General features: G+C 41.5%; 1 protein-coding gene across 1 annotated transcript; it reads right to left on the minus strand.

Moving 5' to 3' along the window:
• Positions 1-1,085: 1,085 nt before the first annotated feature.
• On the minus strand, positions 1,086-23,592 carry FAF2 (Fas associated factor family member 2). Its single transcript, XM_089693749.1, has 11 exons — positions 23,487-23,592; positions 13,350-13,418; positions 13,139-13,273; positions 12,868-12,944; positions 12,652-12,790; positions 11,163-11,248; positions 9,302-9,393; positions 9,046-9,223; positions 7,922-8,093; positions 2,894-3,037; positions 1,086-2,045 (listed from the first exon to the last, which is right to left on the minus strand). The coding sequence occupies exons 1-11, from the start codon at positions 23,547-23,549 to the stop codon at positions 1,863-1,865; spliced, it is 1,338 nt and encodes a 445-aa protein (XP_089549875.1). The 5' UTR covers positions 23,550-23,592; the 3' UTR covers positions 1,086-1,862.
• Between the last annotated feature and the right edge of the window lie 1,476 nt (positions 23,593-25,068).

Genomic DNA, 25,068 nt, shown 5'->3' on the forward strand with positions numbered 1-25,068 from the left:
ATGGGGCAATGTACTGTCAAATCTTGGGTGAGAACCATCTTCCCTCAGCCAGGGCATTGAAAATGGGTCGTGGATGGGTGTTCCAGCATGACAATGACCCAAAACACACGGCAAAGGCAACAAAGGAGTGGCTCAAGAAGAAGCACATTTAAGTCCTGGAATGGCCTAGCCAGTCTACAGACCTTAATCCGATTGAAAATCTGTGGAGGGAGCTGAAAGTTCGAGTTGCCAAACGTCATCCACCAAACCTTAACGACTTGGAGAGGATCTGCCAAGAAGAGTGACCCAAAATCCCTCCTGAGATGTGTGCAAACCTGGTGGCCAACTACAGGAAACATCTGACCTCTGTGATTGCCAATAAAAGGATTTGCCACCAAGTACTAAGTCATGTTTTGTGAAGGGGATCAAATACTTATTTCCCTTATGAACATGCAAATCAGTGCATCATTTGTTAGACATGCATTTCTTTTGAATTTTTTGTTGCTATTCTGTCTCTCAGTGTTACAATACACCTACCATTCGATTTTTAGACTGGTCATTTATTTGCGAGTGGGCAAACATTCAAAATCAGCAAGGGATCAAATACTTATTTCCTTCACTGTAGATAACAAAAGATAACGGAGAAAGCTGATGGTTTGAGATCTAAGTTCAGTCCTCAAAAAATACAAGGCCATAAGATTACTAAAATTATGAACAGGTATTTTACTGTACTCGCAGAAGATAAGAAAACTAACTCAGTCACTACAACTAAGGACTCATGAGCTGCGACATATTACATTTTTGCCCTTCATTTTAGATATCCTCTGGAATTTATTTGTTGCACTTAAAAAAAAAAATTACTTGTTTTCTATCGGCTTTGAAATAGGATGATGGCTGTTGTTACTCAGTGTAGAAAATGTGTCACTCCATTCTATATTAGACATGTTAGGCCATGCCGAACAAATACCATCTTTCAGATAGTGATTCAATTAACAACAAGTGCACAACAGATTCCCCTTTAATGGACTGGAACATGCTCTTTACAGGAATGACTCATCATTGTAGTCCCTGGTGGTACTCACAAACATTTCACACAGAGAAAAACAAACTCTAAAATGTTTTTAATTTATATCTGGAATAAATTATTTTCTTGAATATAGTCCAGTTGGGACATACAGAATACTAGTGACAAGAAGGCATCTAAGCAGGTAGACCAGTCACTATATATTGCCTTTATTACACTAAAAGGGGTTGGGATTAACCAGGACCCCTTAATCCCAAAGCGAGATGCCACAATACACTCTTCCAGCTGGATCTGCCGAAAATCATTTCATCTCAGAGCAAGGACAGCTGCCAACTTCTCTCCTTTGGTCTTTTAGAAAGCAACAACAAAAAGAAAAAAAAAAAAAAGAAAAAAAAAGAAAACTGCTTTATACAAAGTGAGGAAGGTAATTTCCTCTTGTTCCTCAAACAGAAATGACAGAAGGTATGCTCCTGCAGAACCTGTTAGAGGCATGGATGTAAGTGTATACTCCACAGAGACAGTCCTCCTTAACTGAGGTGGAAAGGCATGCAAGGCTATGCACACCCCTATGCAGACAGACAATCTGATCACTTTGGAAATGCCAAATGGGACCCTGCAACAAACTCCCTGCATTGTTGTATTTGTCTTCATCCCCTTCCAATGGGGAAATCAGTCCACTGCTGCATGCTACCTTCCCCTCCTTCCTTAGGCGAGGCCTGGATCCAAAGTCAGTAGCAGCAGTTAAAAAAACAAAAATAAATGATGTCAAGAGAATTCATATCTCTCTTTCACTCCTACCTGCTTATTTTTTCCTTTTTCTTCTGCCCCAAATTTCCTTGGGGATAAAAATAAAACTCTGTTATTCGTCCGTTAGATCCTGTACAAAGAGAAGCTGTGAGCGGCCAAGTCCAGCCTCCTGAAGGGTTGGAGGCACAGGGGCTTCCTCACTGGGAAGGCACGGCAACACCCTACGAGGAAAATTTGCCACTATCTGGAAATGCTCCGGGGTCTCTTTCAGAGAGAAAAGGAAATCATGAATCACCTAAAAAAAAAATAAATAAAAAACACTACAAATTGGTCATATTGAAAACGAAATGTAAAATCATAAAACAAATACCTTTCTGTGCAGTACCACAGAGAGCTTAGCTCCACAAACTATCACCTGCAAACAAGGCTGCAACTCACCTCGTAAGGGATAACATATTGCTGGTTCACAAGTGGGGGACAAGTGTCCTGTATTTATATAGTGGTAAAGTGATATTAAACCTTCAGTTTTTTGGTTTTTTTTCCAATTAACTTAATATGTCCATACTTATTTGATCTGTGCAATGCTTTTGCACAGCGCAGCCCCAATTCTCTTCTCCTGGGGTCCCTCATCGGAGCTCCTGGCCTCTTCTCTTCGGCGGATGCCCCCAATGAAAGCCACTTTCCATGAGGACACCAGTGCGGGCATGCTCCTGAGCTGCTCTGTCTGCATTCATTAACACAGATTGGGGGGGCTCCTGCTGCCATCAATCTGCCCAAAGAGGAGGGAGAAAGCAGGCCGCTGCTCTTGTGCACACTGCTGGATCGCAGTGTGCTCATGTAAGAAAGGAACGGGCTGTGGGGGAGCTGCACCATAGACAGTATTTCATCTTAATGCAGTAAGGTGAAAAACCTTAAATACACACCTCTCAATTTACCTCCCAGCATGTCTTTGGTTTGTGAGAGGATTCAGAGGGATACACCACACAAGCAAAGAGAAAACATGCAAAGCTCCATGGAGATAGTGTCCTGGTTGGGTTTTGAGAACCCCATTGCTACAAGACACATGTGCTAACCACTATACTACTTTGCTGCCCTAGTGATAGATGTGGCAAATGAGTGCATCACTAGAAATGGTGGACTTACTGATAGGGGCTGTGTGAAGAGGAACCTCCGCTCCACTCTAGTATCATTTGGCATCTTAAAACCGATTTTCACGCTGTCAGGATGGTCCGGCTGTGGCTCTGCAGGAAGACACTCTGACCTGCGTTCCTTTTCTTCTTGCAGGGTCTGCGGAACATGTCAGAAATTAAAGAAAAACTTCAGATAAATATTTTAGTAATTGATACTGAACACCTTCATGACCGCATAACATATATACGGCATCCATGAAGTTGACTTTAAAGCCTAGGAGCTGCATATATGGGCTCTAGTGTTTGCCGATGACAGCCCCGAGTCTCGTACTAACAATTGGGACCCAGGGGAACCGAGTCCTGATCACATAATGGCTGTGATAGCCTCTCATGCACACAAATGTGGTATCTACACAACTGACAGGAGTAGGAGAATTTATTTTGCTTATTTTTTTATGTTGGTGGGTAGTGGTAATGGCACAAAAATAGAAGACTAAAATTGACATTTTTTAAAATTATTTAGGGCCAGTTTTCTTTTCATAATAAACACAATATCAAGAGATATCCATTAACATTTACTACCAAATGAAAATGCAATCTTTACTAAAAAAAATAAGGTATACATTCACCTGGATACACCAAGTAGATACAATTATATGTACAGTTATACTCACAAATGTGAAAGTTGCAAAATTGGGTCTGGGTATTAAGGTTTGTTTTGACCTAAGCCATGAAGGGGTTAATTCAATATATTAACCACTTGAGCTCCAGAGGATTTACCCCCCTTAATGACCAGGCCTCTTTTTGCTACTCGGCGCTGCACGAATTCAACTGATAATTGCGCGGTCATGCAATGCTGCACCCAAACGAAATTTTTTTTCACACAAACAGAGCTTTCTTTCGGTGGTATTTGATAATCTTGCGCTTTTTATTTTTCACGCTATAAACAAAAAAAGGCCAAAAAGTTTGAAGAAAAACAATATTTTTTACTCTCAGCTATAAAAAATATACAGTAAACTCAAAGTTGGTTATAAATTTAGGCCAAAATGTATTCTGCTACATGTTTTTGGTGAAAAAAATCCCAATGAGTGTATATTGATTGCTTTGTGTGGAAGTTATAGCGTCTACAAACTATGGTATAGATACTGCAATTTACGCCATTTTTCTGCTATACAGCGCTGCGCTAGTTTAACGGACAATTGCGCGGTCATGCAATATGGTACATAAATGAAATTTACATCTTTTTTTCCCCACAAATTGAGCTTTCTTTTGGTGGTATTTGATTGCCTGTGCGGTTTTTATTTTTTGCGCTATAAAAAAAAGGCTGACAATTTTGAGGGAAAAAAACAATATTTTGGACTTTTTGCTATAAAACATGTCCAGTAAAAAAAAATTTAAAAATCAAATTTAGTCATAAATTTCTGCCAAAATGCATTCTGCGACATGTCTTTGCTAAAAAAAAAAAAAAAAAAACAATACGTGTAAATTAATTGGTTTACGTGAAAGTTATAGCGTTTACAAACGGCGGGAAACATACTGGGATTTTTTTTTTTTTTTTTTATACTAATAATGGCGGCGATCAGCGACTTATGGCGGCAACCTATGGCGGGACTGCGGCGGACATTCTGACATTGGGGGGTACTGACTTGGGGTCACTGACATCCCCAAAAACACTAATACAGTGATCAGTGCAAAAAAATAAAAAACTGACACTGTACTAATGACACTGGGGAGGAAGGGGTTAACTTTATTTTGCAGGGAAGGGTTATCTGTGTGAGGGGGAGTGTTTACTAGGGGGCGGGGGTGTGTGCTGCATGGGACACCGCTGATCGAGAGAGAGAAACTCTTCTTCTTTCTCGATCAGCTCGTCCTCGAGCTGTCAGGGAAGTGACAGAAAGCACAGCTACTGCAGCTGTGCTGTATGTCACTGTTTGCCGCCGATCGCCGGGAAAAAGCCGGTAAGGACCGGCTGTGATCCGGCGACTGACATCCGCGGCGGTGATCGGCGGGACAGATAGGGTGGCGGCGCGCACCCAGTTTACAAAACACACGTTTTAAAATGTGGTTTTGTCTGCCCGTGTCGCCCTGCCGCCGTATTTCTACAGTAGTTAATTAAAAAAAAAAAAAAAAGCATGCATGTTAAAAATACAGCTAGTATAAATACTGGATTATTTTTTTACATCTGCTTCCTGTACTACCCTGTACTGTAGCCTCACAAGAACTCTAAGACGAGACAGTCGGTACTCCGTTACATTGCACACTGTGAATTTGCTTACAGTAGGATTAAACACAAGGCTTACCTACACTACTGTTTAATCACAGGCTAGGAAGAGAGGTGACTAAGGAGTGACTATTTGAGAATTGACTGCTGAAGTTCTGTTTCATCTGCTGTGTAAGTTCCAATACTATGATTTAACAAGAAGGTTGTTAAATCAAAGTTTGTAAAAAAAAAAACCTGTTAGTGGTATTATAACAAAGTGGAAGCAACTGGGAACAACAGCAACTCAGCCACAAAGTGGTAAGCCACTTAAAATGACAAGAGCGGGGTCAGCGCATGGTGACGTGCAACAGCGCGCAGGAGTTGCCAACTGTCTGCAGAGTCAATGGCTAAAGACCTCCAAATTTTGTGTGGCCTTCAGATTAGCACAACAGTGCGTAGAGAGCTTCATGGAATGGGTTTCATTGCCGAGCAGCTGCATCCAAGTCTTATATCACCAACTACAATGCAAAGCGTTGGATTCAGTGGTGTAAAGCACACCGCCACTGGACTCGGAGCAGTGGAGACGTTTTCTCTGGATTGACCAATCACGCTTCTCTGTCTGGCAATCCAATGGACATGTCTGGGTTTGGCGGTTGCCAGGAAAACAGTACTTGTCTGACTGCACTGTGCCAAGTGTAAAGTTTGGTGGAGGGGAATTATATTGTGGGGTTGTTTTTCAGGGGTTGGGCTTAGCCACTTAGTTCCGTTGAAGGCATACCAAGACATTTTGGACAATTTCATGCTCCCAACTTTGTGGGAACAGTTTGGGGATGGCCCCGTCCTGTTTCAACATGAACAGTGCACAAAGACATGGATGAGCGAGTTTGGGATGGAGGAAAGTGACTGGCCTGCAAAGAGTCCTGACCTCAACCCGATAGAACACCTTTGGGATGAACTAGAGCAGAGGCTGGGAGCCAGGCCTTCTCGTTCAACATCAATGCCTAACCTCACAAATGCCCTTCTAGAAGAATGGTCAAACATTCCCATATACACACTCCTAAACCTTGTGGATGGCCTTCCCAGAAGAGCTGAAGCTGGTATAGCTGAAAAGGGTGGGCCAACGTGTGTATGTGTAATATATATCTACATACATACATCTTTGCTCATAGTTCTGCCTACCGTATATACACTCGAGTATAAGCCGACCCGAATATAAGCCGAGGTACCTAATTTTACCACAAAAAACTGGGAAAAACTATTGACTCGAGTATAAGCCGAGGGTGGGAATCATTGGTATCAGTGGGAGGAATAGTGCCCCATCGTTGGTGTCAGTGGGAGGAATAATGCCCCATCATTAGTATCAGTTGGAGGAATAGTGCCCCATCGTTGGTGTCAGTGGGAGGAATAGTGCCCCATCATTGGTATCACTGGGAGGAATAGTGCCCCATCGTTGGTGTCAGTGGGAGGAATAATGCCCCATCATTAGTATCAGTGGGAGGAATAGTGCCCCATCATTGGTGTCAGTGGGAGGAATAGTGCCCCATTATTGGTGTCAGTGGGAGGAATAGTGCCCCATCATTGGTGTCAGTGGGAGGAATAGTGCCCCATCGTTGGTGTCAGTGACACCAATGATGCGGCACTATTCCTCCCACTGACACCAATGACACTTGCTGACCCCTGTTGCAGTATGGTGCTGCTGCAGCCAGCATATGTGGTTGCAGCAGCACCTCTGCACTGCACACTTACCTGTCAGCTGTCCTTCTTCACTCCGGCCTCTCCCTCACTCGATTTTCGCGGGTCCGCTCGGCTCTGCCTCCTCGCCCGTGATTGGCCGCCTGTGTACCTTTCCTGAGCTACAGTTCTGGCGGCCAATCACCAGTGAGGAGGCGGAGCCGAGCGGCAGGAGTGAGGGAGTGGCCGGAGTGACGGAAGGAGCAGCGCTTCCTGGATGGATCATCGTGGGACTGGGACCGGAGCCAGGTAAGAGACAGCAGCCCTCTGCCCACCCCTGTACGCGCCCCCCTTGACGGAGCCTCGCGCCCCCCCTGCAGACGTTGACTCGAGTATAAGCCGAGGGGGCCGTTTTTCAGCACAAAAAATATGCTGAAAAACTCGGCTTATACTCGAGTATATACGGTATATTGAAAGGCACTCATTTAAAAAAAACTACAGCTTGTGCCTGTTCCAATTATTTCATGTACTAGAAGTGTAATTTAAAAGAATACAAATTTACCAGACCATGATATAAAACTGTATGTCGACAGAAAAGAGGTGTAAAGCAAACTTATGCCGTACAGGTACACACAAATCTTTCCAAATCTATACCAGAATCCCAACTTTTATCATATTGTGAGCCAACTTAAGGGTAGGGGACACAGAGCAGAATTAGGGCAGGGTTTCTCAACCAGGGTTCCATGGAACCCTAGGGTTCCTCCAGAGGTTGCTAGGGGTTCCTTGAGCAATGAACATTTTCTGCCTCTCAGATAAGTTCCCAATGGCCTCATAGGTCTTTTTAGCCATCTGTAAGGGGGTAATTCTTCCCAATGACCACGAGTGTGAGGAGCATTCTTCCCACTGACCATCTCACAATGTATCATAAGATGTAGATAGAGAAATTTATAACAGGGGTTCCCCGACACCAGAAAGTTATTTCAAGTGTTCCTCAGTGTTGAAAGGGTTGATAAAGGCTGAACTAGGGTAACCACGCTGGAAATTACTGGTCTCTGTTCTTTATAATGAGATTGCATACTAAAGTTTAACTTGAAATAAAATGTGGTTCTCAGGTATAAAGAATAAAAATAAGTTAGCTGTACTTTGTTAGTGTCAGTTTGTGAACATTACCCTTTTCTTCCTCTCCTCTGCCAGCTGCCTGAGCTGTGCCTCTTCTTCCTCTCTTCTCTTTTGCTCCTGCTTCTCCCTCTTCTTACGTTCCTTCTCCTGATCAGCTCTCAGGGAAGCTAGGTATGCTTCATCCTGTTGCTGCCTCAGGACCTGAGTCTGGTTTCTCTCCTCCCTGAAAATGAAAACAATTATAAAGTGGTCCTTTTTATCCAAGGGTGTATTCATAAAGTTGTGATTTTTATCATCCTTTTTAACAGATGGAAAATGCAGGACAGCTGCAGGCCACTGCAAGTCAAAAAGCAGACTAAACATGGAGATAAAACTCCTGGAACCACACCTTAACTCTTGTATATTTGATAGTGTAACTTCACATGAACATTAGTCATGTGTTTATGCCACACTAACAAAGTTTTAGTAGGCAAATATAGTGCATGGCACACATATAAGGCTGCACCAAATTCAAAGTACTTTAAAGCCATATAGCTAATACAGTACTGTCCAATCACTTTTTTTTTTTTTATACATCATGCAATATCAACCATGATTGCATGGCTTTACTGCTGTCTGTGCTCTGTTGCAATGATTTTCTCCATCTTCCTGGGGTGCCTGTAAAAACGGGAAGTGAGGGGAAATCTCCCAAATGAGGATACAAATAGAAACAAAGAACTAATAGGTACATTTTTCATTTGGTGATGTAGGTAAATTGTACAGTGGTCATGAATGGACACATTACTTGTCAATGCCAGGTAATAAAATATATCTTTTTGCCCTTTTATCAACAGGTTTAAATTGAAGCAACCACGTGGGGTTGATTTACTAAAGGCAAATATACTGTGCACTGCAAGTGCAGTTGCTCCAGAGCTTAGTAAGTGAGGTAAAGCTTCACTTGCAAAGAATATCCAACCACATGCAAGAAAAAAAAACAAATCACAACATTTCTGCTTATACATGATTGGATGATAGAAATCAGTAGAGCTTCCCCTCAAATCTAGAGCAACAGCACTTACAGTGCACAAATTGTCTACCATTAGTAGATCAATCCCATTGTGTTCATTCTTTGTAAGAGAACTTTCTCAAAGTTTACCAGCAAATACGATGCAATTTTACAAATAAATTATCCTAACCTTTCCAGTCTCTCAGACACTAAGTAGGTTTGGTTGGCATCCATAATGAAAGTCAGTTGGTTAATTAGGTCCTGGGGTTGAATTAAACCTTCCAGCCTTCCCACCACCGTCATTCGGCGGTCCTTCAGCGTTATCATGGCTAAGAATGGGTAAGTGTTCTCACGAAGAGCCTGGGAAACTAAAAAACAAAAAATATTAATTACTAAAATATACACATTTTACACAATGCAAACTTTTAGCACAGCTACACATTCACCTCTGAATCCCTCTGGCTTGTTAGTAGAGCATGCCCAAAACAGCATTCTGCTGTTGATGAACTGAGAAACCTCTGATGTGCATAGGGTGTTCCTACAGCAGAAGAAAAAAAAAATATATACTTTATCACAAAGCCTTCAGGCTGAGGCAGTTCATCAGGTCAGATCCATGTGATTTACCCAACTTGCAGTAGGGCACATTAGGTAGTACAAGTTAAATGATTAAGGTCTTAGTTCAAGCCGCATTAATAATTCAGTACACCAGTCTTGAGATCTTTATTTGTTTAACCACTTCCAGATCGCCCTATAGCAGAAGTACTGCTACAGGGTGGCAGGGATGCGTAAAATCACGTATAAATACACACAATTTGCATTTCCAGGTAGGGGGCCTGCACGCGTGCTCCCTACCTGCGCCGCTATTGGCTCCTCAGCATGTCAATCACCAGCTCCCAGCCGGGACTTGATGATAGTTGGCAAAACTGACAGGGCAGAGGTCTGCGTGTAAGCACAAATCTCTCCCTTGTCAGCACGAGCATGCTGCTTTGTATTGCTCTGCACAGCAGAGCAATACAAAGCAGCATGTGTGCATAGTAAAACACAACACAATGTTAACCCTTTGATTGCCCCAGATGTTAAACCTTTCCTGCCCAGTGTCATTAGTACAGTGACAGTGCTTTTTATTAGCACTGATTACTATTAGTTTCATTGGGGATGTCATTGGCAGTTCCCACCCAGTGTCAGAATGCCCACCGCGGTTGCTAATCGCCGCCAGTATATATACACACACACTGCCATTTGTAGAAGCTATTCACGTAAACCAATTAACACATATTGGGTTTTTTTCCCTATCAAAGACATATAGCAAAATACATTTTGGCCTATATGTATGAAGAAATTTTATTTTTTACATTTTTTTATTGGATGTGTTTTGTAGCAAAATGTCAAAAATATTTTTTTTCCAAAATTGTTGGTATTTTTTTGTTTATAGCGCAAAGAATAAAAAAAAACGCAGAGGTGATCTAATACCACCAAAAGAAAATTCTATTTGTGAGAAAAAAAAATTACATAAATTTAAGTACAGCATTGCATGACCGCGCTATTGTCAATTAAAGTAACGCAGCGTTGTATCGCAAAAAATGGCCTGGTCAGGAAGGGGAGTAAATCCTCTGGAGGGCAAGTGGTTACATTTCCACTAAATGCAAACAACACATAGAAGCATGTGAACACCGACAACCAGCACTGTGTGCAGTGATACTTTCTTAGTTATTCCACTATGGATAAATCATACGAGTTGTGATGCCAGTTACAGAACTAAAGGGTGGATCTCGGCAATGTGTCAATGCAGAAAGCACTACTTCCAAAAGAAAAAAAGGTATAGTAAGATGCAATCTCAGCAGTCATCTGTCTCATACAATGGAAGTTGACTGCCTGTAGAACAGTAAATAAACCTCCCATCAGTAACACGCTTCTTCACTTTATAGTATTCTCATGTAATGTTACAGCATTCTTTTTTGATATGCACCTCTCAGTTAACATCGCCATCTCTAGTAACATGACTATTTCTTGCCAACACTATCTTATACAGCAGTCTCTTAACATGCATCACACTCTGGTAGAAAATAGTCCAGTGCATGTGCAACAGTCTTGTAACGTGTTACCAGACAAAGATGCACAAAGCAGTTTTGTCTTCACATGGCAATGATTAAAGTGGGTCTGTTGAAAAAGGCTGGGTAGCAAGTATAAGCAGAAGCATGTTTCAAAACAAAAATTCTCAGGATATAGGACACGTCAACAGGTTAGATAAGCAGAAAACATACTCAAGTCTACAAGCAAAAAATAAATATAACAGAGAACAAAGCTCACCTGCAAAACTCATCAGAATCCTGATGATCCTCCCCATGCAGATACACCAGCAAAAACCGCAGCTCCTGTTTGGCATCATTAAGAGCCTGCCATAACAGACAACACCGTTAACGGTGAATTATCAGCAATATCAGAATAGGCTATAATCAGGAATAAGACAGACTTTTTTTTTATATTACATGTAAAGACATAACTGTGCTGGTCAGTTATCATAGGAAATAATGGGTTAGCAAAGTGCTAATAGAATAATGTACATTCTAAACAGGAAGGTGGAGGTATGTAGTGCGAAATAAATATGTAATATGCATATTGCCTTATTCCCTACAAATGATAAAACTTTATATAGCCATTCTGTAAAATAGGAAGAAAAAGTTTTCACACTACTGTCATAAGTGTCGGCTATAGTATATTTTTCTGGTTTTCATTAGACAGGGATTTAAAGCTTAAAAGGAATAACAGTTAAAGTGGAAATGCAGTCAAAAAAGTTAAATCCTGATACATGAGCTATGTAAAACAATCAAAATAAGTGCCTATACTGTTTTAAATCCAGCAAGGCACTGCCACACACTGCTAAAATCAGAGCCACTAGAGGCCAATCAGCTGACAGTTTTAAAATGAACTGTTGCTGAAGAGAGAAGAAAGCAACAGGGATAACAATGACTGTGTGGAGGGAACACAAATTAGGGAGAGAGTGAGAAGAGAAAAGCAGGAGATGTGACAGGGCAAACTCTGCTGCCAAGGAGACACAAAATAATTAAACTTACAAGTATAGGGTCTTATCTCCCTGATATTCTCTCAATTCTCTCTGTGCAGCCTGTGACTTTTTTTTTTTAACAGTTGGTAGCCTGTGAACTTTAGCACTGTTAAGCTTCTGCAGCCTTCCTCTTGAACTGAGCCAAGACATACAATCAAAGCTGGAAATGCACACATTTTAATTGAAGAATGTGATATAGACTGTAGTTTTTGAGATAAAGGCAAGGAGAGTTTCTAATAAGGAAATGACTGCCCTGGGCTTCAATAAAATGGCAGCATCCAGAAGGAAAATAGAAACAGGAGCAATGCTGGAGGCAATTTACAGAACACGCTAATTATTAATGTGGAATGTATGTTCTTTTTGAACATCAAACTGTTATTCGTAAATGTTCCACTTTAAGCTTTCTTCTCTTTCAGTTTCTAGACGGGTTTACTTTGTGGCTATAAGGACAAGTCTCAGGAAAAACACATTTGGTATATTAGCCTCATAGCACACATGAAGTTTTACAATATTTGAATGCACCAGAGCACCCTGAAACCAGGGACACCATTATACAAATGACTTAATTTCTAAAGTCAGAGCTATGGCCACCCTATCCCACTCAGTCAGTGAGACTGACCATCACAGTTATGGACCAATAGAGAAGCTCTCACTTTACAATCTTTATATTTACTACAATTTGCTTTAAATAGAAACTACATTTAAATCCAGCCTTCCCAGAATGGTAAGTGTTACCTGACTATAGGTCCCCTGGTAAAACACGGGGTGTGTTCTGCCATACTTCTCTTCAAACATCTGTATAAAGGAGACTATGTCCCCAACAGGGTCAGTAACTCGGCTACGAGGGTCTGGTCGAATAAAACGAAGAGCAAACCTAAAATTGAAAAAAATATACATTTTTGTACAGGTTCCCCCTGTAAAATGGCTTATAGAAAAATATAAGCAACTTACCTAAATATATCAAGTAGTGTGTAATATGTGATGCGGAATGGAAGCATGATCAGGTAGTAACCCCAGCCCAGAAGCCCCTAAAACAAAACAACCATATTATATAGCTCACATTTATCCTAGCATCTGAAACTTCAGTTTTCACTATTGCCAAGAAAAGCAGTTAGATTCTTACACTTACTATATCAGTGAAGATAGGAAAATAAAAATTCTACATGTGATTAGTTCCTCTACACATTCTTGTTTCAGTTTGGCGACTATTTTCTCTACTCACCCTGGGCTGTGGCCGGGACACGACATAACTGTATACTCTATGGTCGGCTGTATTCACTTGCAGGGGCCGGTTTGGTGCTGTGTTAAAAACACTAGGAACACCCTCCTGTTCATTCAGTCTGTCCTGGACAGCTGCCTAAAAATTAGATAAACCAAATTTAACATCATTATATCCATTCCTCTTCTTCTTAACCTAGTTTATGTGCATATACCTCTATATTCCAGTTGTGCTGTTGCAAGGTTTGGCGACATTGGTCCATTGACTCTATTCCGGTCAAGTCCTGGAAAAAAAAAGGAGGGGAAAAATGTTTTCAGATTAAATATTACAAGCATTACAGCAAAACTTTGAAATTATACCAAGACCCAAAAATCCTAGATGCCAGTTTACTGTGGCAAATATTAGAATCTGTGTCAACAAATGCAAGATTCTATGATGTGTTTTTCGGGCACTTTCTAGCCACAAAATCTGTTCCTGATCTTCTTTCTCCTCTGCTTTAAAACTAAGGAAAAGTCTCTGTACCACCACCATTTTAAAAAGACAGGTCTAGAAGGATTCTTCCTCTGCTGGTCAGGGTCCAACAGGCAAGCTAGCAATACACAGCTCCAATTTCAGCTCATTTCTACAGAAGCATCCGAAATGGAAACCACAGGTGGGTCTGCCAGAACCAACAGCTCAACAATCTGCCCAATAAGGAGTGAGACAGTGGCGAGAGCTGCTGCTATCATGCACAACGCTGGATCAGATCACACTCAGGTAAGAACAAGGGGAGGCTGGGGGGATCCTGCAGCAGAGAAGGTTTTTTATCTCCATGCATAGAATACATAAAGGTAAATAAACCTTGAGCCTGTCCTGGACAGAATACCATGCGGCACTGCTCCGGCATTTGTTCTTCACTTACCTTACCCTGCGCTCCCACGATGTGTCCCCTGCAGCATCCCCGGCCATCTCCTCCAGCCGATGCCGGCATCCGGCTTCTGTGTCCTGTCCCTGTGACGTCGGGACGTACGGGCGCCGCCACCGCCGGGAAATTTAAAAAAATGTCTTTTTTTTTTTTTTTTTACATTTTACATAGTAAAACATTGCTGTCTCAACCAATTTCACATACATTTTGTCCCAAGTGCTTTGTCCTGTGCCCTGCCTGCATTTTGTCTGTTCTTTCTGCCTGGAAACTGAGAAACGTCCATGGCGTCCAAAAAGTGTCCCTTTAGGTCAAAAGCGGTTTAGATCAGCTAGAGAACAGCGATAGTAAATCAGAACCACTTGCAGAATTGAGTGATAATGATTCGTGGGGGAAATTAGTCATCAGACACTGAAAACGATTTTGCGACTGAGCTCAGCAATGTGCGAACTTGGTGCTCTATTTCAAATTTCAGTGTTTTTGGTTTGATTATATTATTGAATTAAATGTATTATTATATTGTTATTTTTTATGAGTATTTATTAAATTATAATTTATGATTTCGTGTTTCAAATTTTATCCTACCCGGGATGTTTACTAGACTCTTGTTCGGACAGATTTCAGCGAGTTATTCCTAAAAATTACAGCCTACAAAAAAAAAAAACTACACATTTCCATGCAAAATAATGGTACCGCTTTCAGCACCAAAAATCGGAAAGAATCATACCGCCAAGGAGGTTAAAGGGGGGGGGGGGGGGTGATTATTCTCTATACCCACTGTATGTGTCAGTCTTCATTTCAGGCTGCAAAGCAAAAGGTGACTATTTTAAAGGGGATGATTATTTTCTTCACCCAGTGTGTGTTTCTAATATTTTATATATATATATATATATATATATATATATATATATATATATATATATATATATATATATATATACATACACACACATATACATATATATACACACATATACATATATATATATATATATACACACATATACACACATATATATATACATATATACACACACACACACAAAGTATTGAACACGTCCCCATTTTTCTCAGTAAATATATTTTGTAGGGGTGCTACTGACATGAAATTTTCGCCACATGTCCGTAACAACCTATGCAATCCAAAACATACAAGGAAACCAAAACAAATAAGTTCAGAAATTAAAGTTATGTGTAATAAAATGAAATGACACAGGGAGAAAAAGTGTTGTACACGCTTACTGAAATTTAATACTTCAAACAAAATCCTTTGTTGTTTATGACAGCTTCTAGATGCCTCCTGTATGGAGAAACTAGTCGCGTACATTGCTCAGGTGTGATTTTGGCCCATTCTTCCACAGTCTTCAAATCATGAAGGTTCTGTGGGCGTCTTCAATGAACTCTGATCTTGAATTCATTTCACAGATTTTCTATTGGATTTAAGTCAGGCGATTGGCTGGGCCATTCTAGCACATTTATTTTCCTTTCTTTCTTTGAAACCAATTGAGATTTTCCTTGGCTTTGTGTTTGGAATCTTTGTCTTGCTGAAATGCCCACCCTCGTTTCATTTTCATCATCCTGGTAGATGGCAGCAGATTTTTATCAAGGATGTCTTGGTACATTTTTCCATTCATTGTTCCTTCTATTATATGAAGTTTGCCAGTACCGTATGCTGAAAAACAGCCCCACACCATGATGTTCCCACCTCCAAACTTCACTGTTGGTATGGTGGTTTTGGGGTGATGTGCAGTGCCATTTGACCTCCAAACATGTTGTGTATTATGGCATCCAAAGAGTTTAATTTTGGCCTCATCTGACCAGACTATATTCTCTCAGTATTTCACAGGCTTGTCTAAATGTTGTGCAGCAAATTTTAAACAAGTTTCAATATGCTTTTGCTTTAGCAATGGAGTCTTGCGTGGGGAGCATGAAAACAGGCCATGGTGGTTGATTGCATTACTCATTGTTTTCTGTGAAACAATTGTACCTGCTAATGCCAGTTCTTTCTGAAGCTCTCCACAAGTGGTCCTTGGACAACTCTTCTGATAATTATTTTCACTCCTCGGTCAGAAATCTTGTGAGGAGCACCTGGTGTTGGCAGGTTTATGGTGAAATTATGTTCTTTCCACTTCCAGATTATGGCCCCAACAGTGCTCACTGGAACATTCAAAAGTTTAGAAATCCTTCTGTAACCAATGCCATCAGTATATTTTTCAACAATAAGGTTGAAAAGGTCTTGAGAGAGCTCTTTACTTTTTACCCATCATGAGATGTTTCTTGTGTGACACCTTGGTAACGAGACGCCTTTTTATAGGCCATCAGTTGGGACTGAACCAGATGATATTAATTTGCACTGCCAAGAGGTAGGATTGTTTTCTAATTACTGATAGATTTCAGCTGGTGTGTTGGCTTTTCATGCCTTTTTGCACCTCCTTTTCTTCATGTGTTCAATACTTTTTTTCCTGTGTCATTCCATATTACACATAACTTAATTTCTGAACATATTTGGTTTGGTTTACTTGTATTTATGTATTACATGGGTTGTTGTCGACATGTGGTGAAAATGTCAATAGCTCCTTTAGAAATATATCTACTGAGAAAAATAATGACATGTTCAATACTTATTTTAACATGTGTGTATATTTTATATATATATATTTTTTAATTTTAAACCCTTGTTAGACAGCAAAATGTCTTCTCTAGCCCATATGTATTTCTTTGTATGTTGCTACCATAAACCCCAATATCTGTTTTGGGGGGTAAGGGGGTCTGTGCAAGGAAAATAAAATCTGCATGTCATAATTGTCCTTACAAATCTTTGGCGCATACTTGTTTGCTGACTTTTACACAAGCTGGCTATCTGGGATCTTGGGAATTGTTTAGCCCTGGCTTAACAAAATGTGTTTCTAGAAATACAATTTAAGGCACATAAAATACTCAGTGTGCAAAACAATCTAATGTGGGAAAGTTTCAATGTTTGTTTTATTCACCAGAATGTTGTGTCAATTTACTATTAAACACTAATAAAAAAAGGCAACAACTCTAATCACGATTCCCAAATATAAAAATACTATACTGTATAATGGTTCAGAAAAAAAAAAATAATGCCTTTATTGTGTGAAGGTGACAGGTGCCTTCAAACAGGCCTAGCAGCTGTCATATGGACTGCTCAACCTCAAAGCTGATCAGCTTCTAGTTTCCAAATCACTATTCAACAGCTTCATCAGTCAGTATCCAATTCCCATTCTCTACCTTTAATATACACTTTATTGGGGGTTTTTGTTACCAAAGACATGTAGCAGAATAAAATTTGTCCCAAATTTAGGAGGAAATTTGATTTTTGTTTTTATTGGACATGTTTTATAAAAGAATTTTTATTTTCAAAATTGTCTGTATTTTTTACATTATATAATAAAAATGTAAAAAAAAAAAAACCCAGTGGTGGTCAAATACCATGAAAAGAAAGCTCTATTTTTGTGAAGAAAAAATTATATAAAATGTAATTTGTGTATAGTGCTGCAAGACCAAACAACTGACAGTTAAATTAGCACAGTGCTGAATAGCAAAAATGTCCAGGTCATGAAGGGGGAAAAATCTTCCAGCGGTGAAGTGGGTAAAGTGCTACATAATGCATCACATCGGACTATGCATGCAGCATTTGCAGCAGTGCACCACAGCTCACAACAACTACAAGCAGGCGCACTGGGGTTTGAATGAACACAATGGCACTGCAGGGCACCAATGTATGTACCATAAATTACAGTAATATGTGTTTGAGTTCACAGTGAATTTAATAAATAAGGTGAAGTTACAATTACTAAAGCAATCATGGACAAGCAAAACCTGATTTTTTTTTTTGTTTTCTGTAGCACAATAAGGAGTCTTAAGTAAACACAAGTTCCCCTTATTTACCAACATTGCCTTTGCTATGCAAACAGCCTTTAGTACATAAATCAACCCCACTGTCTCCACCTGGTCTCATTCAACTCAAACAGAGGCTCTACTGCCCACTGATAACTGAATGAGAGAGGCCTGGGGCATAGTGCATGTGGGGGGCAGCTCCTAATCACAATCTGTAGAAAAGGCAAGGCTATGAACTACATAGCTAAACAAGCATTAAAATGGTTGTAAATGTTTTATTTAAAGTACTTATATAGCGCAGTCAATTTATGCAGCGCTTTACATACACAGTATCTCAGAAGTGAGTACACCCCTCACATTTTTGTAAATATTTTATTCTATCTTTTCATGTGACAACGCTGAAGAAACGACACTTTGCTACAATGTAAAGTAGTGAGTGTACAACTTGTATAACAGTGTAAATTTGCTGTCCCCTCAAAATAACTCAACACACAGCCATTAATGTCTAAACCACTGGCAACAAAAGTGAGTAGACCCCTAAGTGAAAATGTCCAAATTGGGCCCAAAGTGTCAATATTTTGTGTGGCCACCATTATTTTCCAGCACTGCCTTAACCCTCTTGGGCATGGAGTTCACCAGAGCTTCATAGCTTACCACTGGAGTCCTCTTCCACTCATCCATGACATCACGGAGCTGGTGTATGTTAGAGACCTTGCTCTCCTCCACCTTCCGTTTGAGGATGCCCCACAGATACTCAATAGGGTTTAGGTCTGGAGACATGCTTGGCCAGTCCATCACCTTTACCCTCAGCTTCTTTAGCAAAGCAGTGGTAATCTTGGAGGCTCACAATGATATTTAAAGGATAAGTTCCCATTTTGGACAAAAATAATAAATGCACATTTTTTGCAGGTAAAAAAAAAAAATGCGCGTTTATTATTTTTGTCCAAAACAGCCTGTAAAGCATAGCACCAGCAATCAGTAGATCGCTGATGCCATGCAGGTCTCCTGCAGACCTGTCAGAATATCTGCTTGCCCTGCGGGTTGTACAAGCAAGCAGATATACTGACAGGAAGCTTCCATTAACTGCCACAGTGCTCCACAGCGCCGTGGTAGTACATTGAAAGCTACAAGCCGACAGCCGCTAAGGATGTTGGGACTTGTAGGCACTCATTCACAATAACACATAACATAGCCTGCGGCTATGGGAACATGTTACATGTTCCACCCGAAAAATGTGGTGAACTTATCCTGTAAAGAATAAAAACACACTACTTGTCTGGCTGACTCTACCTTAAATACATTTTAAGTAACAAAGAAGGAACAACCATGCACCCTGTGAAGTCAGAGTAAACTCAGTGCTCCTGATCTGCAGATTTGTTCCAGGTACAACAAGGTAAATAGCCTTGATCAGCAAAGACAGCTTACTTGCTTCTATTTGCACAGGTTTCCTAAAACACAGAGCAGGCACAGACAATACATGATTCTGGGTTTCCAGGCATAGCAGATTAGCCAATCTGCACCTGTCCCAGCCTTAGAAACCGAAATGAAATTAGTAAGGGGTAATATTTTGGGAGCTCAACTGTTCTCACACTATAAACTAACCTGCGTTGAGACTGAAATTCTCCTGATGTAAACAGCTAAATAAACAGTTGTAATGCATACTCAGGAACTATTTTACACCCAAAAGAATTTATTTTCTCTACTCACTCCTCACATTCACACATCCCTGTCTGGTAGCACAAACCATTTGGTGTTATCACTTTTCCCCTAATGCAGTTCAACAGTACAACCTGCCTATGGCTGGACCATGAAGGAGCAGGGGGGGCAGAGGAACTCTCTCTTCCTGTTAGCCTGTTTTATGTCAAGATGTGTGCAGGCAGCAGAACCCAGCTAGCTGCCAGTAGTCCCTCTAACTTTGATTCTGATGTACACTTGCTGGTGACAGTACACCAGAAGGAGATACAGGCAGCGCTAACCTTTCTGTGAAAATGCTAGTTCCCTGGCTGTGTCACGGACCCTTAGGTTTCAATTATTAGGAGTCACTGATCTGGAACAAGCATGCAACAAATTAACTCAGTGCTTCTGCATACTTTTTTCAATGTCAGCATGTTGAAAAGGGCCAGCATGTCATGCAGGCATGAAGTCAGAAGGCTGTATATTTAGCATCAGTCCGGCAAAGAGCCTATATATTTTCCCTGTGACAGGAGTCAACTTAGGCTGGCCATACATTATACAATTTTCTTTAGATTTTTCCTTTAGATTTACCAAAAACCATATAATATGAGGTCAAACCCAAACAACACTTTCAGTTGTATCCAATTAGGCAGGCCCTTGCACTACACAGTTGAAGGTAAATCTAAAGAAAATTGAGCAGACATTGAACAAAATATAGCATAGTGCATGGCCAGCTTTAGTAAATTGGGACATTCACTTCCTGCTACATGTAAGAGCAATCAAACAGCTAATTAGCCCCTAGGATTGCTTTTACAAAAAAAAAGCCAACCATTGGCTCTAAAAAACAATACCAGGATTATTCCTGTGGCTGCAGAAATCATCCAAGTGTAACAACTTAAAATCCAGCAACATATGGGTACAACGCAGGTCGTCAAATGGTTAGTGTATTTTGTCATTTGAAACAGTTAATAAACTAGTGGAAAAAAAAAGGTTACTAAAATGGGCCATAAAAACTTTTGCAGTTTAAACACTAGTCACATGCTTCTGTTACCCCCCGCTCACATCAAACCCCACACTGAAATCCTTCGACTTACAGTGAAGCCACACGATTTCAAAGTCGGATGACGTGCCGATTTCAGGTGCGATTTGCAAGACATCTGATACAGATGTCTATGAAAATCACACCAAAAGTAGTACATGTACTACTTTAGAAATGAGTGTGACTCTGACCAAATCAGGACCAGACCAATATGACCGCTCGGATTGCGGACAATAGGGTGCGATTTGGCATCCAATTTGCAAGTCGCATGGCACGCAAATCACATGAAAATTTTCATCCAGTGTAACTGGGGTCTTAATGTCTTCGAATATTTAAAGTTGCTATTTTGACCTATAAAAAATACACCAAAAACTGGAAAGGAGACAATTATTTTATCTAAAAAGTATCCATTTTATTATTGGTTTTTTTTTTTTTTTACATTTCGTTCTGAATTGTGTTTGTAAACAAATCCATTCATAGCAGTCACCATTGTCCTCATTACACTTACCAACATTCACATGAATGCCTTTGTTTACCTTCACACCCATTCATAAAATTATAAAAAAAATTGGGCTGAAGGTAAACCAAACCTATAAATTCCAGCAATCTGCTGTGTGTGTCAAGGAAGAGAAAGGAGTGGTCTGACAGGGACACAGATGGCCAGGAATGATCAGACGGGGGAGGGGGGGTAAACAGGAGCAATAGAGCAGAGCACTTAGACTGAGGGGAGAAGACCAGGAGAGGAGGAGTCTGACAGGGGGAACAGGGTCGGGGGATGGGGGGGTTGGCAGGGGGTGAAGTGGCCTAAGAGAACAGCAGCTGATAAGTGCTTGTGGTGTGATAAGCAAACCTGACTGTTTCCATGGCTTGCTTACACAGTAGTAAGTGCCAGTCTGTTAGCACTGCAATGTTCCCCAACTAACAAGCTCAGTTCTTACTTAACCAGGCTATAGACAATGCGAACGCCAAACAAAAACTTTGAATTGTTCGGTTTTCGCATCATTAGTCTGCGAACTGCGAAATTAAATTTTCATTCCGCAATTGAAAGTGCCTGATCCAACATGATGGAGTTTTATTAGACAAAATAATTGATGGCACAATCGTATGAGCGAATTCAGTTTTTGGCTTGACAAAACTTTCAGATTTTTGACTCATCTATGGTTTGCCTTATGTAGGACTGCTGGCAGCTGCTCCATTATAAATATAAACATCCATGTTTGCCAGATCTGCAGTGAGGTATGGAGCACAGAAGGCCACAGGCTGAGCACTGGAGGGCCACAAGTTGGCCACCAAGGATCTAGCCATTTCTTCCCCACTTGGAAATCGCATGACACATTGGGGTTTATTTACTAAAGCTGGAGAGTCCAAAATCAGACTCCCTTCTGCATAGAAACCAATCAGCTTCCAAGTTTCATTGCCAAAGCTTCATTGAACAAGCTGAGGTTAGAAGCTGATTGGTTTCTATGCAGAAGGGAGTCTGATTTTGGACTCTCCAGCTTTAGTAAATAAACCCCATTGTGCCTATGGAACCGTTCAAATTGGTGAGATTCTGACTTTGCGGTGCTGGATCGATTTTGAAAAAAAGATTCATGCACTATTTTTGCGATTTTGTGTGCGACTCGCAGACACCTGTGCATGAAGTTGCACAGATGTCAGGCAAGCTGCACATGAAATCACACAACTGCAAATGAAGTGGTGCGATTTCAAAGTCGCATTCAGTGTGAACCAGGGCTTAGATCTACCATCAACTACAACAAGGGCCTGCCTGATTGGATACAGAGTGAGTGAGGTGTGTCCTCCTACGATATAGTTTTGGTAAATGTAAAGGAAATTGTACAATCAGAATGTAAAGTGTATGGCCAGCTTAACTATCCTGACTGACAGACCCCTTTCATGTTATGGCTTTCAGTCCTTTGAACCATGGAAGCTCAGTATCACATACGGAAAGGGGGAGGGGGGTGCTTAAGGCAGTCTGACTAGCAACACCCACCACTCTAGAAAAACGATGCAGCAAGGAATGTTGATATGTGTAGAACTCCTCCCACAAGCCATCCAAATGTTTGTATGGAGGACTGAGGTAGAGCTGTGGTTTTTTTCAGGAATCTATATACAGCACCCTGCTGGCCTCTTCTATCAACCATGATCTGCCTGCATTGCATAGAGAAGCACAGAGACCCAGTGATCACTGGGTCTAAAATACGATGTGTATTAAAAAAAAAAAAAGACCATGTTGATCAAACTGGGGAAAAAGCCAGTTAAGGCAAAATAAACTTAAGCCACAAAACATAAGATCGTTCACGGCTGAATGAGCAAAATAGTTTACAGAAGATGTAACACAGATACAAACACATACCATGTTCAGCACAGTGCTGACTTCCTGCCTAGTGATCCCATGGAAGAAAGCTCTGCCATGGGTGCCCTGGTTTGTGTGTTGGGGAGTGAGGTCTGGATCTGTGTCCCTGTGATCGCCCATTGCAGGTTTAGTGGTCTCTGTATCCACCAGGAGTACCATTCACAAGACGAATAGAAATCAATGGGGGAGGGGGTCTAATCCAAATAAGTGACTATTGAGTGGTGTACAAAGCTGAAGGAATTCCAAGTATCTGCTGAGATGGGTACAATGGATGGAACACGGGAGCCATGATGGAGTGCCTGGCTGGACACATGTCCTCGTAGTGCAAGGACACACACAGAACACACACTGCTACCATGGAGGAGGCCAGCCTGGTCACCTGGGACAGTAACGGCTAAGGCCCTGTGTGACTCCTCTTCTAGTGCCCCCCTAGTGAGATTCCAGGCTGAGCCCCATGGCCCGGCCTCTCCTCCCTCCTCAGAAACCACAGGGCCCCCTCCGGACCTCCCCTCGGCCCTCTCACCTGGAACTGCAGCAGTTTTTCGGTCTGCTCCTGGCTCAGCTCCCGCTCCTCCGGCGCCGCCATCTTCCCTCTCCGCCTTCTGACCCGTCACTCCCAGACACCGGAAATGACGGCTCAGATTCGTGAGCTCGGAGCTGACGGATTTCCGGCAGCCATCTTAATTGGTTGCCTAGCAACTGGGGGAGTGTGTGCGAGTCCATGTTGCTTGTATGGTGGGTCCGTCGTACAATGCGCTGGCGGGCGCAGCACACTTGGGGGCGCTATTCTTTATCCCCTGTAAGCCCGCGTAGTGCTGAGGGATATAGTGAAAGGAAGGAGCTGATAGGCTGCTGGAGGGCGCTGGGGTGGAGTCATGCCTGCCAGCTGCTGCTCATGTCTATCTCTGAACTTCTTTGTTTACATTTCTGCGCATTTCACTTGGAGGCATAACGTCCTTCTGTTGGAGCAAATATTTGACGTCCTTTTGCAAGCTTGCTTTTATGCCAGTGCCTTCCTTTTAGCATAGGTTTGGGCAGGGCTTTTTTTTCTTGGAGAATAGGTGCAGGAACTCCCCCTTTCTGAGACTCACCTTGTCTCCACCCCCCCTACCCATTTCTGAGCACCGTCCCTTGGTTACGCCCCCTAGCCACCTCCTAAAAAGAATACAGATGCAGGTATCATTTTGTGGTGATAAGAAAAGCAGTAAAATAGATCCCCTACAGCAACAATAGATCCCAAACAACAACAGGCATACCCCCAAGGGCAACAACAGATCTCCCCACAGCAAGCATCAGCAGCGAGCAACAATAAACCCTTTTCAACAGTAGATCCACCACAGGAACAATTGATCCTCCCAGCAAAATAGGACCCACACCAGCAACAATAGAATACAGAAGCAAATATAACTTTCTGCTGCTAATTAAATTGTACGGGATTTGTAAATGATAAAAAGGAAAGCAGTAAAATTGATCCCTATGCAGTTAGATAGATAACCTACAACAACAATAGATCCCCAGCAGCAACAGATCTCCCCAGAGAGCAACAGCAGATCTCCCCACAGCCAACATCAATGGACTCTTCAGCAGCGAGCAACAATAGACCCCAACTCAACAGTAGATCCCTCCTAGGAACAATTGACACCCCCAGCAAAATAAGACCCACCTCAGCAACAATAGAACACAGAAGTGAATATCATTTTGTGGTGCTAATTAAATTGTATGGGTTTGTAAATGATAACAAGAAAAGTAGTAGATTTGTTCCCCATGCAGCAAAATAGATCCCCCGCAACAATGGACCACCCGCAACAAAATACCCCCAGCAGCAACAGACCCCCCTACAGCAACAACAGATCTCCCTACAGCTAGCATCAATGGACCCTTCAGCAGGGAGCAACAAAAGTCTCCCCCCCCTCAACAGTAGATCCCTCCCAGGATTAATTGACCCCCCCAGCAAAATCCATACAATAAAATACATCTCCTACAGCAACAATAGATTCCCAGCAACAACAGTCACCCCCCCCCCCCCCCCCGACAGCAACAACAGATCTCTCCCAACACAGCATTTATGGACCCTTCAGTGAGCAACAATATACCTCCCCTCAACA

The sequence above is a fragment of the Staurois parvus genome, unplaced genomic scaffold (assembly GCF_062004578.1).
Source record: "Staurois parvus isolate SC_StPar_1 unplaced genomic scaffold, SC_StPar_1.0 ptg000025l, whole genome shotgun sequence".
NCBI classification, from domain to species: Eukaryota; Metazoa; Chordata; class Amphibia; order Anura; family Ranidae; genus Staurois; species Staurois parvus.